This window comes from Plectropomus leopardus, chromosome 22, assembly GCF_026936395.1.
Source record: "Plectropomus leopardus strain MGB_pleo_1.0 chromosome 22, ASM2693639v1, whole genome shotgun sequence".
Taxonomy (NCBI): domain Eukaryota; kingdom Metazoa; phylum Chordata; class Actinopteri; order Perciformes; family Serranidae; genus Plectropomus; species Plectropomus leopardus.
Genome location: NC_142197.1, coordinates 16,640,075 through 16,660,526, shown reverse-complemented (window position 1 = coordinate 16,660,526; position 20,452 = coordinate 16,640,075). Strand labels below are relative to the sequence as shown.

The 20,452-nt window shown below is 39.3% G+C and overlaps 1 protein-coding gene across 1 annotated transcript in view; it reads right to left on the bottom strand.

Moving 5' to 3' along the window:
* The window catches only part of slc2a13a (solute carrier family 2 member 13a), a 74,491-nt gene that overhangs the window by 18,852 nt on the left and 35,187 nt on the right, over positions 1–20,452 (bottom strand). The window contains exon 4 of the mRNA XM_042511507.2: positions 9,929–10,037. Within this exon, the coding sequence (XP_042367441.1) occupies positions 9,929–10,037 (109 nt within the window). The remainder of the gene's footprint in view (positions 1–9,928; positions 10,038–20,452) is intronic.

The following is a 20,452-nucleotide window of genomic DNA, read 5'->3' as shown; positions in this document are numbered from 1 at the left end:
GACATCTTCAACTCGAAGCAAATGCTATTTTTTTTTTTTGCGTAAAATTAAACCTTAGTGAACTTTGGTGAACTTATTCCATTACACTTTCATGAAATATGGCTTTTTTCGAATTGCCTGAAATACATTAATTTCTTGTAGATCTTTGACTTGTGCTTGTCTACAGTATTTAAATGGACCTTGCACATGTACACAGCTGTTTTCAGTATCCTCACTGATTGCACCTCTGCACAGGCTGAAGTGAGGAGGAGAAATGCTGGTAATGGACCTTTTTTCACAACAGACATTTCGACTTGCCACAGTTGGAAAAGCACAGGTGTTACTGATAACACTAACAACTACTTATTCAAGCCAGAGAGACAGTGAGCCAGCAGGCAGGGTACCAGCACATTTGACGTCTCTGTCCACCCAGGTAACATGACAGTTTTCAAACAGGTAGAAACTGGAGCAGCTATGGTAACTAAAAAAAAAACTAGAAGTGGCAATATTCTGTTTTAAAAATAGATATACAAAAATGGTTTGAAACCAAGGACATTATGTCCCTCCATCTAAATCACATGGCCTCTCTACAGATATGCCCTAATGCCGGCGCTGGGTACCAGGACCATGAAATTAAAGCAGCTATATGGAATTCAGCCATGAATTTCATTATCACACCTGTGTTTTTACTCTAACGAGTCAAAATGTCGCCCATGAAAAAAGGTTTATGATGTGAGGATACTGATACTATGTGTTTATACAAATGGTAAAGGTGTGAGTTGCCCTGCCTTCAGAGGTGCAAACAAAATAATGAGATTGAGAAAGATGTGAACCATGCACAGAATCAGTAAGTAAAAATGTGTGCTGGTTAATATTAAATAACTTTAAATATGCATCAGCCTCATCATTTCCCTCTCTGTTATACATGGCTTTTTGGATTGAGACTTTGTATCTGCTTAACTGTCTGTTTCACACACACTGTAAAAACCACTCCATCCGAAGAATAAGCAAGCTTCACAAATAACATCTTGCTGTTAAGCAAATGAGATGTTTGTGCTGAAGTGAGGGGTAATGTGTTTCCATATGCATTTGATTAAAGGGAAAATTAGAATATTTCTCATTAAAGAGGATCTGACTGCGACTCCACTGGATACAGTGGAGGAGGTTGGTGTGATTAAGCTGCTTATGAACGCTTGAAAACACAAACACACACAAGAAAAAAAAAAAAAAAAACTGTAGATTTTGGCATTTCTGTCAACATGCGTACAAACAAACACGCACACACAACAGCGTGGACTTTGCCAGCTACTTGCGGGCTTGCCAGCAGAGTAACCATGTAAAAACTGGCGGTTTGTGACATTTCCAACATGACATTTGTCTGTGGGACCATCTGTGAGGGCCAACTGGCCTGTGTCAATGACAAAACACCTAACTGCCCACTGACAACAACACACACTCATCATATCCTGTCTGTATGATATATTGTGGTTTCCCTGTTAATTATGCACTGATTTTAAACGTGTTATTGTTGACCTTCAAGGCTTCAAATAGCCTATATATACGATCTACTACCTCCTTATGAGCCTGTGCGCCCCCTTAGATCGGCTCATAGTACCCCCTGGTCCTTCCCAGTCAGACTGCTCTCATGCTCTGTACATATACCTAATAGTATTGCAGCACAATTCATATTTAAGAAGTAATCGTGAACCAGTAATTTGTGTGTATCCCAGGTATTGGGAAGGCTGCAATCACGTGACCAATGTGCTGATGACTGTAAAGACAGAAGTAGTATAAAGACCAAAAGATGGCTTAAAGATGCAGGCTGGGGAGGGGGATGAGTCAAACAACACAGGACTTTCCCCCAGGAGGCAGGTGTGCTCTTTAGGTTATTACAAGCTTTATTGTCACTAGGATTATTTTCTGAAACTTAACCTATGTAACCTCACTTTCCTCAAACTATCCTACCAAACTTTACTTGCCTAAACCGAAAAACCCCACACGTGTCTTTTCCTTACCCGTTCAGGACCCAATTATGTTAAGAACACACACACACACACACACACACACACACACACACACACACAAAAATGTAATGATTAATTTCTACTCTAAATGCACTCAAAAACATTAGCAAAATATTTCTTCTGATTGGGATGCCTTATTATGTGCTTTTTTCTGTCCATTCTAATGGACTGAATGAATCTTAATGCAGAAATCGCCTAATAGAAAAAATGACAATAAATGGTCTTAATAGACCTTTTTCCAACAAAAAACGTGATATTTCTTTCAATTTTTCATGAATAATTAATTCATATCAATAATTAAAGTGATGCTTAAAATAAAGCTTTCATTCAATCATTCAATGTCCATTGGAATGGACAGGGATAATCCTAAACTATGTGACTTTACTTGCCTAAATCTAACTTTCAGAACTTTACTTGTCTAAGCCTAACCTTAGTAACTTAGTTATTAGTTGTGTGTTAATTCTACAGATATTATACGAGCCGTTGTACGATCATTTTGGTATGTACGTTTTAGTCATAATGGACAGTGCTCTGTTTTTTCCAGCATTGTTTCTCATCCTGTGTGCTTCTTTGCCAGCCTGTTTACCACCTGCCTTTTTGTTCCCGTGTGAAGCTGCCAGGCTAGCCCTATTAGCCGGTGAGATATAAAGGAGGTCTGGGGAGCCAGTAAATCAGCCGGGCTTAGAGACAAGCTTCGCTCTTTCCCTGTCCCCAGCTGCTTTTCCTGATTAAACCACCAGGCTGGCTCAGAGAAAGAAGGAAAAGGGCAGAGAGTGTAAGCTGGCAGACTGGCAAAAAAAAAAAATTGCAAACTAAACTAGACAGCACATATTGTCTGCCACTCTGCTGTAACAGTCTATTCTCTCAAGTTGGGAACTTGACAGGAGTGAATTGATGGAGTTCACAGATTTTTATTTTCTCCAAGTCAAATATGCTCACACAATAGGGTACATTTGAGCTTATATTAACACATTGTTCCAACTGAAGCCTTCCCTTCAGTGGAGTACAAAACAAAATATTTTGTGCTTGTAATCGTATTCCGCGATCTGTTTTGTACAACGATATTCAATCAAAACAGCAGTTAAATCAGACACAGGGTGCCTCACTGTACTGACCCACGAATATATTGTGAAACCTGGAAATGGTGATGCCTCGTGTGTTCTAACGTTATATGACACTTCCAAATTCCCATTTCAATATATGGCATAGATAGTGTCATGGTCAAAGCTGTTAAACTCAGAAGTTGTAAGTTTTATATTCAGGTACAAATACTATTATATTATTATTTTAGCATAGTGTTAAATGTAATAATATCATAGCCTAATTGAGTAAAGATGTAGTTTTCGTCCACAAATCACTAAAATAATTTGGTCAAAAGTTCAGTACTTTTGTCATGCTTGTTCTGTGCTCATAGTTCACATGTTTTAAATTGGATGGCTCAGGTGCGCAGAAAGAGAGGGGTGACAGAGAGGCTGGCGGAGTGTCAGAGAGGAAATTGTGGCAGATAGGCTGTATGTAGAGCAGAGCTGCGATGAACCAGGCCACTGTCATGGGAGTGGTGTGACTCCTATGATTGCTCATCACAGTGTCTCTACTGAGATCCTTTCCTTCTTTCCTTCACTTATACTCAACATGATATGTCATATAGCTCATAAACATTTAATCATCTAAGTTTATCAAGTTACTCTTTCCCAACATAATTAACAGCAACCTCACTCAGAGATGTCGGTCGGATGATCAGTGTTTGTTCAGCTGCACACTTGTTTGCAAATTACACTTGGTGCAGGTCCACATCACAAACTTGCATGCAAATGAGCTTCTCAGTGGTGGCAGTGTGCTGTCTAATCACATGCATTTATGCAGATAAGTTCAGATGAACTTCATCCAAACTCTCAGTTCAGCAATGATATTCCAGTAAACATGCAAGCACTGAATCCAATTACAAACAATTAGCAGACATGTAGGTAAATTGACTGGTTTTATGAGTTACATATGTCATTGGAACAGTGTAATATCTGGAGAACTCAGAGCATGAACCCACTTAATAAACACATACAAAACCAAAACTTGTATAAACAAGATTTTGAAAAAATTAGGAAAATACTTGCTGCTCACAGTACACTAAGTGTCAGGATCTAACAGTTTCCCCCCATTCTCACTGCCGATCCCTAACTTCTGTATCCACTTTTGTCCTCTTATTAGCTCAGTTTTTCAGTTCGGCAGCTGATAAAAACTCAGTTCTGGGTTCTTTACATTGTTTGTGGTGCATTCAATCACACAAAAGCTTTTAGATATTTTGTTGTTTGCTAGCAGACATAAATGACCAGGAGGCACATTTATGCAATACAAAGTCAATGAAGAACGACAGATTGTTTTTTCTCTCTGGAGGGATTTAAAATGCTCTGTCTCTATTGGACAAATAAAAATCTTGACTTGATCTTGGCTCTAGAAGAAAAGTTAAGGCATCGTGAAAGTTATGACAATTCATCCAGAGGAGGAGACGAATATGTAAACTAAATTTTGTGGCAATCCAGCCATTAATTCCCATAGAAATCTACAGAGCCATGCATGGCTAGGTAGCTAGCTAACCTCTTACCTAGTGTATGGCCAATTTTTGCTTTATATTTTTGTTGTGTACAGCACATAAAATGATATTCTTTACCATACACATGATCAGAACTGAACACTGCAGAATATAACACTTTTTTTGTCACAGCAGTTTGATTTGAACTCATATGTCAGGCACACTCTCTGTCTACTCTCTGCTTGTTATATGAATAACCTCCCTGTCCTCACGACCGCACGCACATGCTACCCCATAAAGTCACACACACTTTGGTCAGCGAAGCCTGTGTGATGAGAGATGTATTTGTCAATAATACATCTCTCAGGAACCAAAGAAGTGTCAGGCGCTGTGTCTGGTCTGCTTGTCTTTCTGCTCGCATGAGTTGGTGTCCCTGAATGCCTCGCTGCCTGACTGCCTGCCAACAAATAAAGGGATGGATGGGTATATAGATTACATACATAGATAGAAAAAAGATGGATGCACTCTGTGTGGAGACTTCCTTTTTTTTATTTAACTCTTTCTCCTCCTCTTTATATGCCTTTCCCTCTTTATTCATCCATAAACGCAGAGAAATGTGGTATAGCAGTAAGTCACATTAGACAGTACCCCTCCCCATTAGCCAGTTTTGATTGAATTAGTCACATAATCTAGCATGCAAAGGTCACCATGGGCTGGTGGGGACTGCTGCGTGTTTGGATCCTGTCAGGGTGGGTCAGCAGACTGTGCTGACAAAGTGGCGGGGGTAAAGAGAGGAGAGAGGATGGAGAGAGATGAATTGAGCAGGAAGGGAAGGAAAAAGACAGATAGGACAGGACACAGGAAAGAAGAAGAGGGCGGAGGGAGAGATGACACTGATGGTGATGAGGCGGAGGAAGGTGTAGAGGAGCATCAGATGGAGGACAGGCAGAAGGAGGGTGAGATAGATTTATAAGGGAGCACAGAAAAAGGGACAAGAAATATTGAGTACAGAAGGAGAGCCCTATGTTCTTTCATTTGTTTGTTTTTGCTGTTCCTTTGGTGCTGAAACAAGCAGTTTGAAAAGGTTTGTGCATGTATACACTGATACAGACACCATATGTATATATTATGCAAACAGGATATTTTGAGACACGTATTCCTGTTGCATAAGAGTAATAAAATATAAGGCTTTTCATTAGCTTCAGACAACTTTTTTTTTTTTTTTTACTTTTTTGTACTTCTGAGATGAGGCATTGATCAGAAAATAACCCAAAGCAGGATAGTACACAGGATATTTTGTTGACAGAAAAAAAGACATAATGAAAAAAGAATAAAAAGAATGACACAAATTTGTTCTCAGCTGATTAAAATCTGTACTTAATGTAAAGTTACGTAGGTTTGGCAAAAGAATCAAATCTCCTCAAAGTGCCACACATAGAAAAAGTGCTTGTATTTAGTATGTGGTGTAAAGCCTCTGTCCTGCACACCTGTGGGTCATCTCCTCATAAGCTGTGACCAGCTGCCTGCCTCCACAGCTGCACCTTGTTGTCAATTAGTGTCCTGGATCAACTGTCAAAGTGTCCGAGTTGTCACAGTGGTTTTGCTTGGTTTGCTTTGTTTTCGAGCACTTCTGTATCATATTCCTAAATATCTGAGCTTTCAGAAAAATCCAGAAGTTGATGTGAAAGCTTTTTAAAAGTCAGAAAAATGACTTTGATATGACAGAAATGCAGCATCAGCAGTGTGTGTGCACACGTTAAGACTGTGCTTGTTTGACATTTTCTTCGCTTTCCTGTTAATTGTGTTGCACATGTGAAGGTATGACACCTCTGGAAATGTAACATTGTTTTTACCAGTATTTGTTATTTTATACTTATATGCTAGATGGATGTTGAGCTCATGTAATCGCCAGCAAATCTCTGCTCACCTTTAAACTGGCTGATTTAATTAGCCGAAATAACTGTAAACACCTGTGTGGGTGATAAACAATAAACTGTCATTCTGATATATTTCTGGCACCGTTGAGATAAAACAAGTAAATTGTGCAAAGCAAACAACTCAAACTGAGACATTATTGTCAAAAATCAATTGTCAGCAGGATGAATCTTTAATGTCAATTTTGAAGGATGTAATTATCACCTGAGGAAGCCACAGTGGGGTTTCTTTGCGAATGAAAGGGCAGGCAGATTTTAATGCCAGGTGTAAAAACCACAATCTAGAGTCCATCTCGATCAAAGATGTAATAATGCTCGGTGTAAATGGGTCACTGTTGACACAGATAAACCAGCAGGCAGACCTTTTCAGAAAGACTAGCAGACACACAAGTAGAGAGTGAAAGGCGGATAAGGACGGAGCTGTGACAGATTTAGTTTGTCCCCTCTGCTGTTCACACTAGTGGCAACAGCACATGAAGATGAATATACAGTAAGAGTGGCAGGCATCCAGTGAGTGAGACACTATTTAAAGAGATCTGTGACAGATCCAGTGTGTCACCTCTGCTAACCACAGCTGAATTTCACATCTCAACTCGTATGCAAGTGCCCATACCATCACTCACACACCACAAACGTGGTCCACACTCCACACATACAAATCACACAGGTGCACATGTGCAGACCCCAAAGTCCATAGTGTCACATTTCGTGCATTAAATTGCACACGTGCGTGCAGACTTACACACAAAACATCCGTGCAAGCGCACAATTATCCTATCGCTTTCACCTCCGACGGTTGCTAGGCAACAGCACATATCCACAGATTGTTTACAGAGCCTGTAATATAGTTCATCTCAAAGGGGAGGTGAGACAGAGACAGATGACACAATCTCCTCAGATGGAAAAGATAAAAAGAATAAAAGAGGAAAGGTGGTCCGTGCCAGCGCAGACAAGTGGGCACTGATGCAATGAGGCTACTGGTCCCCGGTGTATTGTGTGTTATGAAAGATGAAAGAAATGTTTTATGATTTAATATTGTGCCACTAAACCAAATACATCTGTCTAGATCTGTCTTGTGTTGAAAGGGACGGCTGGTGACACACACATTCAGTGTCATGTATCATCCTTTGTTTTGGTTAACCCTGAGGGCCAGAAAGATAAAAACACACTTGAACTTTCCTTTTCAATGGCGATATGATCCAGTAACAAGACAGACTCTATGATAAAGGTAACAGAGCCTCAAGTGGCACACGTACATTTTTTGTGATGGTAATGCGTACGTGCAAAGGGCTACGTCATTGCTTCAAGTTACACGTGAAACAGATGAAATACAATCCAAGAAGGTGGATTTGAGCAACAGATCTATGAGTTTCAAGACGTATCAGATGCTAAAGCCGCATAGCAGTTTATAATAAAACAAGGTTCTATGACTATGAAAAGTTATCTTTGCAACAATCATTTAATCCATCAATAATGGGTAGAAAAATAGATTATGTTGTCTTGCTGGCAAAAGTTGAGCTACATTTTTTGTTGGTCATTAAAAAGGAATAATAGGGCTGCATTTTTACAGTTAGTGTTATTGTCTGTCTTAACATGACAGGCCCTTACGGTCACTGTTTTTTCTTGAATTATAGTAGAAAAACAAATCTGTTTCATTTAGCCAGTTGCTTCAGTGTTTATGAGATAATTCCAGGGTGTCAGGCAATATAGCTTTGAGAAAAAGACATCGAGCACTACAGAATGTTATAGAAAGATATATTCAAGATGTCAATTTTTAAGGCAAAACGACACAAATTAAGGACTCCGGTCTCAGCCAAAAGGGGACAAGTAGAAACAGAGGAAGACAAAACTATTAGTCAACATTATCCTACACTGCCAGATATACTGTATGTGTGCTCTTTTCCCCTTCTGGGTTCAGTAAATTCGTCTTCATGTTTATTATTGACTACACACTAGCGTTTTCAAAAATACTGATTCACAGATACATATCAATTGTGAATATCTAAAACTGTTTTGATATTAATTTTCGGCACTATCAATATACCTTACTTGCTGAGCCTTTTCACTCCTTCTTATTTAGTAATTCTGCAGTTCTCTGCTGTTAACCAAGAAAATAAGTCATCATGTTATAGTCTTGTTTATCTTTTAATATAATTTTGCCCCAAATTTCACATTTTTCCCTGTGAACAAAAATGGTACTGAATATCAACATATAGCACGGTTTTTTTATCGAAGTTATAAATTCTAGTATTGTGACAACATGGTGCTGATCTGATGTTGGTCTCTCTTTACTGCAGAAAGTAATATTGGTTACTTTGAGGTGACACGTAGCATATACTATATATTATGTATAGATAATACAATATAAACACAGTAATGTTAGCCTCGATATTTTCTGGCAAATTATTAAATTAACCTCATCTTAAAATATATCAACAGCTAACCTACCTGTCATTTTCCAAATATATTTAACATTACCACAGAAATAAGGAGGAAACAAATCTGACTGACCTTGGCTAACATTAGCCAACACAAGGTGTGACTATAAACAATATAATGTGTCCTTGAAGACTGTGGCAGTCCTCCAGCAACATCTTTTAACCGTTAACATTTTTAGCTGCCTGGGTTCACAGTTGCTCAACTGTTGCTGGACCACAGAGCGAAAAGGGGTGGGACTTGGGAAGGGCTACTTCCCATTCTCAAGCTTTCTAAAATCAGACTAAATGACAAAGTATAGTCTTCAGAACAGACTGTCAAGTACATCCTCTGTTTACCTGCATGTGCAAACAGGTACACAATCCGATAGAGAATCTGGTGTAGTCCTACTTCAGTCTCCTGTTACCCATAACACCTTGTACTCTTCAGTGTTTTAACATCATTGGTCCAGTCAAATTGTTACTGCAACATTTTCAGTTGGACTTGGTGTGGTGCAGTCCAGAGTTTGATTTTTTACCCTCACATAGCAAAAATAAACTAAAACATTACGATACGAGACTTCTTCAGATATGCTTGTTGTGAATGTGACTTCAGTCAATAACTCTCTCTCGACTGCTTTGGCTCTGATCGTTTATCTGTTGAGGTGCATAAAACAGTTAAATGGTCAACATGCATAGCACCTAAGCAGTAATTCAGTTGGTCTGACATAAAGGCAGGACTTCAAAACCTTTACTTCAAAAGGGAGCGTGCTTAGACTAGTGCTTACTTGCTAAAAAATACATCTCTGACCATATTACAGTTGATTTTGTAGTCTAGTTGTGACAAACCTCCTGCTGTATATAATTTTTGGTTTTTCATGACACATCTATGGCAAAAAGGTGGGCATAAATGCAGCTAGGGATACTAAGATGAGCATGGTTTAGAAGTGATGGGCAGACTCTGTATAGTTTTGAATAGTCTGTCCTCATGGCCCAATCAGGAGCATAATTCTGGACGACTGATGTAAAATTAGGGCGATTGCTTTCACTCACATGACCGTGTTGATTCCCGAAAGCTGCTGGAACATCTGAAGACCACAGCCCACCAGGAGGGCCCGCCGAGTCGGGGGGTAGGTCAGCATCCGCCAGATCACAGGGCCATCTGGAGACACAAGCAAAGGCACAGCAGAAATTAATTTCAAACTCAGCATGACTTGACTGCAAAAATTACAGAGGCATTAATCGAGTTTCATTCCAAAATCAGCCACCCACCAAGAAGAACAAAACCCCTGATAATAACAAGGGTTGGTATTGCAACAACTTTTTCATACCATGTTTCTGATTACCGAGTCTGAAAATGTTCTAAATATCTTTATAGTACTTACAGGCCAAGTTGCCATGTATGACTTTGAAACACCTTCATGATTTAATCAGATTTGCGTGTGTGACTTTGCGTCTCTTAAATGTGCTTCAGTCATGGTTCAGTTACACATTTTATTGACATTTATATCAAGGTCATTGGGTGCAAGCCAACATAAAACACAACATAAAATGTGAGAAAGAACAAGACAACCATAAAATGTAGGAGACACTTTCTTGCCGAGAGATATGAAAAAGATCAATTCTACTCTCATGTCTATATTTTTAATATGATGTAAAGGTGATACTCCAGACACATAACTGCCAATAAAACCACAGCTTGTTGTTTTCACACTTCGGTTTTTGCACAGATTAAACAAATACGATATGATGTGTTAAATAGTGATCTGCAGATTTATTTTGGAATCCATCTTTAAATCTGGGTTATAAAGCAAATAAGCATATTTCACAAAATGTTTAACATTTTTTTAATGCAATAAAAAACCCCACATTCACTTAAATGGGATTAAACTCCAAATATATTTATATTTCCAAAGTACACATGGAGAAATTTTCCATTTTGTCACCTCTGTAAGCTGATAAATTCCCATGTTCATATATTCATAGCATATTTATGATATGGGAGGCTGACATGAGTCATACTGTCCTCAAATTGGAAGACCGAGGTTCAAACTTCTGTGACAAAAACCATCTGCCCTGCTGACATTTCTTGACACAAGTCACTGAAATTTTGTTAGCTCGAGGGATGCCGCTGTGTTACTTGGACTTCTGACCTCCCTGTGGTGGTGCTGCTGCAAAGTGTAAAAAGAAATGTCTCTCTTGAGGATCAGCATTGCACAGTAGCTGCCTTTTTATTTATTTTTCAGATGGTGAAAATCTCAGTTTGGGATGAAACAAATATTTGACACCAGGCTTTAGCCTCGCAGAGTCCCACTTGGCTTAGCAACAGAGCCCAGACTGTGATCTCCAAAACACACACACACACACACACACACACACACACACACACACACACACACACACACACACACACACACACACACACACACACACACACACACACACACACACACACACAAGCGGCTCCTTTGGGAGGAGAAGTCTTAATAGGATGAGAGTGTTGCTGGACAGGCATGGAGCTGTCGGATAAAGAGGGAGATGCATACGTTGCCAAAAGATCAGACAAACAAGTCTGAACACACACAGGAAGGACACACAGGTACAACTGTGTGCCAGGATACACAAGTGACTATGCAAATACGAGCGCATATAAACATATCATAAACATGGATGCATGAGCCTGCACATATGAAATGACACATGCAGGCTGATTATTTGGGAGCAGCTGTGTGTGGGAGGACTCTGGACCAGTGAACATCTCCTTTAGCAGTTTGACAAGCCGACCAGACTCTGTAAAAGGAGGCTCCTGCTGACACACAAAACACACTTGAGTCTTCCTTTTCTGTGGCCGACTTCTTGGGGGGACATTATCGTCTTTGATTCCTTTCAGTTCCAAAGCACTGAAATAGGCTTTTTAACTTTCACCAATTCATTTTCACTGCAGAAGCTGCTTCTCGCCCTCTTTAAAGAGACGACGGGCAATTTTCAAAACACACTCTGAAGCAGTCAAATACATAATTAAGTTCAAATTTAACATCTTTTCTTGATATAAATGTGTCCCACATAAACAGGCTTTTTCTATTTCCTTTAGGTAAATGTTATTCAGCTAGAAAGATGGAAACGCATTACTCACAAAAAGACCCATCAAGTTTTGTGTAACACAACTTTAGCCGTATGACCTCTGCTTCATCTCTATATACTCACACAGTACTGCACTTGTATTACTAACTAGGGTTGGGTCTGTGTAAACATTTTCAAACTAGTTTAATATTAAGCCAAGGATCAGGGGACCAGTGTACTGAATTTTAATGCCAGATGTTGCACTTGAGATTCCCAAGTGGAACATAATGTGACTATCAAGTTGCATCACATAACATCAGAGCTCTCTGGTATTTCTCCTTGGTATCAAATAGATCGAAGTTCTCATTTGCCTTCATAAATCAGCCCTCCTCTTCCGTTGTGGCACTTTCAAAGCGAGCGACAGGAATAAATACAAACTGCGTCCGACAGTTCAGCTTAAAACACAAGATTTCAGTTTAAAATACTAATAAATCCCTCACACAGCCTAAATGTCATCATATCTGTGCAATTTTCGTTGTTTTGAGAAACTTACTTTGCCATATCTCACCCACCTCGACTGAAATTTGATCTCTTTCATGTTGCCGTGCTAGGCTTATAGCCAGTCTGACACTAGTAGCTCTATTAGTCTGTTTATAAACATAATATTATGTTAATCATGTTATCATATTGCTTATTTGCACTGCTATACAAGTTGGATTTACCATCATGACGCCATTGGCAAAGGTTGCTAATGTAGGCTACTTTCTCAGTTGGCCAGAAGGGGTCATAATGACACCTGCCGGTTCAGCTGGTTTACATAAAATCAAACCGGTTGTACACCAGATCTGATTGGCCAAACAGGAAATCTACCTAACTGTATTACTTATCATGACTAACATAAACTTTAAACTGAGACTCCTACATTACTAATAGTGACATAATGTAATACATATTCTATGCAAGTATATCATCTGTTCCACGAGACAGAGTTTGTTACTCTCGAACCACTCAGAGAGGTGTCTCAAAATTTGCATGAATTCAAAAACAGGGAACTAGAAAACAAAATGCCATTCAAGCAATATGGCCTTATTATATAATTCAGTGTCACTATGAGAGGTAAACATAAATTCATTCCAAATGTTTGGATCCTATCACAGGTTACACTTAAATTATGCAGTACTTGCAACCTGGGACATGCTTATTTTCTGCAACTATAATGTAATTAGTGCTGTGTCACAAAGTGATTAATATAAATTCCAGAGCTCTCAAATGGCAGCCCAGATGTTGGTAAAGCCTATATGATAATATAGTAATTAACAACCTCCACCTACCATATGTTACTATCCACCCACTCGACACAGTTGTGCAGAAAAGAAAAAAAATGGCTCTAGTTTGAGGGTGTTTACGTAAAAACTATACAGCCATATACAGTAATGTAGACAGACTTGACCGTTTTTTGTAAAAAAAAAAAGAAAGAAAAAAAAAAAAGAAAATTTTTCCATTGTGCACTGATAATGGGTTTAAATGTGTCCCTTTGCCTGCATGGCTTACAAATATCTTGGGAAGATATTGTTAACAAATACAGTTTTATAAAAGCTTGTTTTTGAAAATGATCAGCCCAATTGAGCATAGTACATTTAAGAAAACAACAGAAATGTTAAATTTGTATTTTTCATTGGTATTATTGTATATCTAAAGTGGTGTAGTAGCCTATATCAGTTTGTGTTTTCACTGGCTATTTAGCTATCAATCTTGAGTGTTTTATGGCAACACTTTACAGCGTTTCCGCCATGAAATACTGTTGAGACCACAAAAGTGGTTGCTTTATTATCAAGAGACTGCTGCATTTCCCAAAAAAACTAGTGTTTTAAACTAAAACATGATCTTTTACTGACCATAACGGTGTGGCTTTTGTGCCTAAACCCAATCATACATTAACCACAGTGTTGTTAAAATGTAAAATTTCAATGTATCTTCTATGTAATAATTTACAATTGTAACTAATCAGTGATTGGAATGACTTGCTTTCTTGTCAATAAGCTACTGTATGTTTCAGTTCCAGCTGCCAAAGTCAAGGTTTAATGTGAAGGAGTGCTCTAACAGTAGACAGTGAAGAGGAAGTGATGTGTTTATGTGCTGAGCCATTTCCATGGTGCTAACTTGGTGGACTACGATTGGTCGATCCCTCGAGACCAGAGCAGAGGACTGTTATCAGATTACCTGACAGGGAAATCAGGATTCATGGGGCCGAAGTCAACTATCAGGAGAGTGTAGAGCTGACGGCCGTCTGAAGAAGAGCTAAATTTACTCAACCAAACACACATAAACGCATTCAGATACAATCAGTCACACAGACGCAAAATCTTTCCCCCATTTCTCTCAGTGTACGTTTTTCTATGCAAAAAGATGTGCTCATACATTCATACATGCACAATCTCACAAAACACACAGCTTCATTTCCTCATCTGAACACCACCCAGCTGTAATTTAAACAGATGAGATACTGAAAAGAAGGGTGGCAATGAAAACAAGTAAGCGAGCAACCAGCGAGCCACAAGCACAGTAATTAAGTCTCACGGCACTGCAGTAATTGCACGTCAGTATTGCACATTGAATCTTTCCAACTGTATCTGCCTCAATTCATTCAGTCTGCATTGGAAAACCACTATTTGCTTAAGACTTCAAGCAGGGTGTATTCAGGTGTAGACGAGCATTGAATGTGATAGTAAAACACACAAAACGTAGATGTAGACAGCACACAAAGCTAACTTCAAAGCCGTGACTCCCTTTTCTTATGTCAATCTACCCACACAAGCTCTGTGATCATCCCGCTGCCGTCGCTACCTGCACGGATCCCCTTTGATTTCACATCTTGCCAGCATTCAATCCTGCAAATACTGATCACTTCACTCTAAGACCAAAAGACCACAGTTTGTTTGTACAGTGAGTAGGGGAAGCCTGGGATGTGTTTTTAATGAGAATGAGGTCCCTCTTCTTCTTCTTCTTCCTCTTTGATATTCACTGGAGGAATCTCCAATTAGTTCTTCTCCTCAGCTACCTGCTTCCAGGAAACACCCCAACAGCCCCCATGGCCAATTAGAGCGCCTGTTTAGCACCATTGGGCCTGTCAGATGTTTCTTTTTATTCATGTTTCAAACACGTGCCAGTTAATTAAATATACAGCAGGGCTCACTTTCCAGAAATACTGAAACCATCTATTCACAGTATTTGCGATCATAGATTACCTCATAATTCCTTTGCAAATCAGTGAAATGCATATCTATCCACTGGTCAATACAGGGGGAAAAGCTGGTGCCGAACAAAGGCTAATCAAGAAAACAAAGTGGCCAAATGAGGCAGCAGATGGAAGCACAGGAGGAATTACTCAGACAGAGGAAAGTCTATAAGAGAATAGCTTTTTCTATCCATGCAATCACCGTGTCCTCAGGGAGTAAGTGGCTGGAAGCGGGCTTCACTTACATAACCGGGAGAGCTGCAATCAAGGACTGAAGCCTGAACAGGCAATCCGCAGCCCTCCTACCTCAACCCCCATCTCCCCTCTAATTATTCCCTCTCCATACTTCCCCTCGTCTCCCTTATCTCACCTCTCCTCTGCTTCCTCATCAGAGCAGGATCACGACACCTCGCACTCTACGCTGTCAAGATCAGAACGGAGGGTCGGGACTAATGAAGAGCAGGGATTAGGTCTATCACTGTGTAGCTATAGAAGCAGCCTTTACAAAGAATCTGCTGTTTACAAAATTTTAATGTTACAACTAAATGGCCACCATGTAATCAAGCTCGAACTCTCCTAAAGCTACACCAGGCAAAGCTTTTATTACAAAAATAACATCATGTTCAAGGACATTTTGGTAAATATGCTTATTTCCTTTCTTGCCAAGAGTTAGATGAGATGTCTGTATGCTAAATCAGAAGCTACAGTGAGGAGACAGTTTAAAGACTGGAAACAGGATAAAATAGTTAATTTAATTCTGTCTAAATGTTCATAAGAGGTTGACAGAGTGTAAAAATTACAAGTTCACAGCAGGTTATGTCATGATCTTGGGTTTTTGATGTGTGTCTTTTATTTTGTGGATTTTGAGGTTTTGGGTTTGTCTTTTTCTTGTTTTGCGTGTTCTTTGATGTTCAGTTTGTTTCCTGTTTTATTCTGCAGGTTCACTCCTCATGTGTCATGTCTGGTTTTATTTTTCATCTTTTTGTGTTTTCCCACCTTCTAGATTGTCCGCCCCGCCCTGATTACTTTCACCTGTCCGTCACACGTGCTGCAGCCTCCTCACCTGTTCTCACTTCTGCAGTTATTGTCTCCTACTTACAGATAGATTACAGATTACCTGCTCATGTTTCCCAGTGGTTTCCCTGCATTTTTGGATGTCCCTGTTGATTGTTTGTGCCTGTTTGCCTCTCCCTTTTTTGCCTGCCCATCTAATATATATCTCATGTGCCTGGAAGCCAGTTTTCTTCAATTAAAATAGCTTTTCCACCTGCCTGCACAATACTGTCATACACTGTATACCCCAGTGAAATGTCAGGAAGTCAAGAGAAAATAGATACAGCCTGAGCCTAATGTAAACCTTTTCACCTGGCTCTTGGCAAGGAAGCAAATGAACTAATATTATTGTGTATAAATTATTTTTATTATGTTCCTGATGAATTTCAGCCTCTACATGGTGACCACACCTTATACCACATTTAAAACAAAAAAAATGCTGTTAATAAGACAGAAGGCTCTTGTCAGCCTAAATTCCTTATAACATTATTTAACTATTTATTTATTTTGTAACACTGGGGGATATTTGGATTGTAAATAAACCTGGGGTAGTTATTCATTTATTTAATTGGGTGGTAAGCAAACTGGGGATGGTTGTTTGTACCCTTGTTGTAAATAAATTTGGGAATTTATTGAAATAATAAATGAGCTAAAGGAAAAAAGTGAGAAAGGGGTAGAGATATATATGTTTTACTTCTACTTACTCCTTTTCGGACCCTGTACTTTTGTATATAATATGTTTTAACTTTTGGTTTGAAATAAAGTTATTCATTTATTGTTTACATGTGCTGCCTCATAACCAAGGCAATGAGAAGGATTATTATTACAGATAACATATTCTCTCCATGTTCAAACTGGCCACTTGTGTAATTTTTACAGGCTCTACACTTTGTGCAAGTAAAGGTTTCAGATTTCTTTTACTGAACTAACGTGAGGTTACAGCACCATGAACTGCAGTCCTTCAGTGTTTCATAAATACTCTGTGCTTTTCAGAGATAAGGAGCCTTGCTGCTGTTTTCTCCTATGATATTTTCCAGCACACTGAAGCACTTGAGGAATCCTTTATTTCTGTTTTCTTTGAAAGCCCATTATATCAACTGGACCACTCTGACATCAAGTGGAGGCATGGTATGTTAAGAGGAAAAAGTCAAATCAGCTGAAGAAGAATCTGTCAAGTGCAGCACCTGTAAGAGAGGCGATATTTGTATCAGTTTGGACGAGAAAGTCACAGGGAGCGCACGTCTGAAGCCTATGGATGTGAACAGCCTCTTGTTTTGGTAATATAATGAGGAAGTGATAGGTTTTTTTGAAGAGCAGGCATAATTTTGATTGATTCTTTCCTGGAGAAATGAGAATCACCCTGGACCTGTAGCGTTAGGCAGGAACAGCATTTTAAGTGGAGCTGATCAAATCTTGTCAGCGTCTGCAGATGCAGGGGAGCAGCTGTGTTTATCTAAGGGCACCGAGGGGCCAGCGGTTGCCAGGAGCTGAGCACCAGACAGACGGGTGGATGGATAGATGGATGAATGAGTGGAGTCTAAAACACACACAAACACAAACACACGCGCACACAAACACATACTTAAAAACAAAACAAAACAAAACAAACAAAAAAAAAGCAACCAAAAATGGTACCAGATTTAAAAATGTTATCAGATTTCAGTGCTTTTTTAAAATTATATAAATGGTGGAAATAGGTGCCTATAACATGTTAGGGTAGGAAGACTCATATATTTATTTTATTTTACTTTATTTAATTAACATCACTCAAAGGGACACTATATCTAGTACTTAACAAATAATGATATGCTTTGTTATGTTATGTTTATGCACTGAGATATGTATAGCCAAGTGTCAAAATATAATGAACAGGGACAAGATCACATCACAAATTCCCACAATGTAACACAATCAATGACAGTTCAGTCAGAAATTTGGGTGCTAGTAGTGACTAATTTAGTTTTGAGCCCAGAGCCTTAAAGCAGAGATGAGGAGTAGGCTACGAGGTCTGGTAAGATCGCGTCTTTGATTCTCAGGGAGTTGCTGTCTGTTTCTGAAAGCTTCGGAGTGTCAACAAAACCACCATCTCTCCAGTTTGAAACTAATCACATCAAAGGAATCGATCAATAGAGCGCAGGAGATGGCCTGTCAGTCTGCCGTGTTGTTTGTGTCCATTTCTGAAGCCTGGTGTCCAAAGGAAAGACTGTTATACAAAGGCAGAAAGATAGAGGAAAATAGCAGAGAAAGCAATGGGAGCAGTGATAAAGCCAAGGAAGTATTTGATTTTGGCTTGAAAAGTGTCGAAATGTCACCTCCTGCTTGGTTATATAAGCCAGAATCAAATCATACCAGTAGAGCTACCTGAGGTTGAGAGGAAGACACGCCATTCATTTTTTAAACTCTATCTGATTTTCCAACTGAGATTTCTATTATTCAGCATTTAGACATCTTTCCCTGTGGATGCTCCAACTGTCCGTCATTAATTAAAAGTAACACAGCAAAAAGCTCGGGGATAACTTGCTTTTTCATTTTGTGAGCATGTTATTTCCACACAATATACAATGACAGCTCGGTGGGTAAACTGCAGCAATTACTCCTTGCATGTTTAAACAAATGTTATGCAAGAATCCGCCACTATTGTCTGTTTGACCCAAAACTGGTGGGTAGTTAGTCCTGAGGGACACGAGGAAAGAAGCATGTGTGTGCGTGAGACAGAGAGAGAACCGAGGGATCTTGGTGGCCTCAGGGAAATAGTATTACACACCACCACACAGAAAACTATGCACACACACTTTCCATTTTCTATCTTGTTATTCTGCAGTAGACTATTTTTCTGGACACACACATACACACACTGCGATATGCATTTTATAATAGCTCAGAAGATACGCCATTGTGAAAAAAACAGCCTTTTGAACTAAATATACACACAAATTACATATTTAAATACTGTATTCCTTTTTTGCACACATCCCGTCTTATCTGGCATATGGGGATTTTCTTCCTATGTCTGAGCCAAGTCATGCGCCGACTGAAATTCATTATCACATTTTAAAATGGTGAAATAATTCAGCTGGCCTGCCAGTGCCCTAGCAAAAAAAAAAAAAATGTGTGAAAGAGGCTGGTTCAATATCCATCTTTCCATGCAGGGCTTGTGACAGGCGCAGGGGGAATCATGATAGATCTGCCACTGCACAACTCTCCTCGCTCAATTATTAAGGAGCTGGTTAAAACCTACAGGGGAGCAGAGGAGTGGAGAGCTCTTTTGTTTGCTATTCGTCACTGTTCCCTTTTCCTCGCTGCTATTTCTGCAGCACGGTGACCCACACAAACTCATCAGGGTTAGTTTAAAGACTGCTGACAAGTGTTATTCATTTTCCTTTTACTGCACAGTTTCTTAACAAAGGTGCAGCTCGCGCCAGGTTATGAGTGGGAGGGTTAAAGGACAGATATTTAGTTTTTGTACTTAGTAATCAGGCAAACTCATGGGTGGGTTTTTTTTGTCTCTGTTCGCAGTTTGAATCCACTGAGCTAGATGAGTCTAATCAGTACATTTAATTTTCTGACTAAAGAAAATTATTCTCAGGAACAAGGATTTCTTCTAAAGCCTCTCTATTCATACAGGGGTGTAAATAGGCACTTTGGGTTCTTGGGGTGCATGTGGGGTGCGTGTGTAGGTGTGGCACCATGCATAGTACGGAAATGAAGAAGAGGAGATCAATAGGCAGACAGAAAAACAGACTAAAAACACATCAAACTGTGCTCTGCTAGTGCTAGGTTCTTATGTGAGTGCTTTGATTATACCAAAAATGGTTATAAATGATGATTTATTTGGAGAAACCAAGCAATTCCATGTAAAATCAACCATTCAGCACCCCCATATAGACCGAATGGAATAATCCTTTGTTTCATAACCACACTTTCCTGCAACTGCGATGATTCAGCTGTATGGCTGGCAGTTCAATCAAGCTCCTTAGATCGTATCATTGAAAAGTCAACTAGTCTGGGTCCCCCCCTCTATAAAAATATATAAAGCACACTATATGTCAGTTCACCTTAAGCAACTTATAGCCTAAACACACATCACACACAGTATTTAGAAGTTGAGTAGACTCACCAGCTGCCAAGATACTACTGGACTTGGTGTCCCATTTTATCACCAGGAATAGAAGACAAGAACATCAAGCCATAATATCTATCCATTCACTTCTTCATTACATCATTCATGA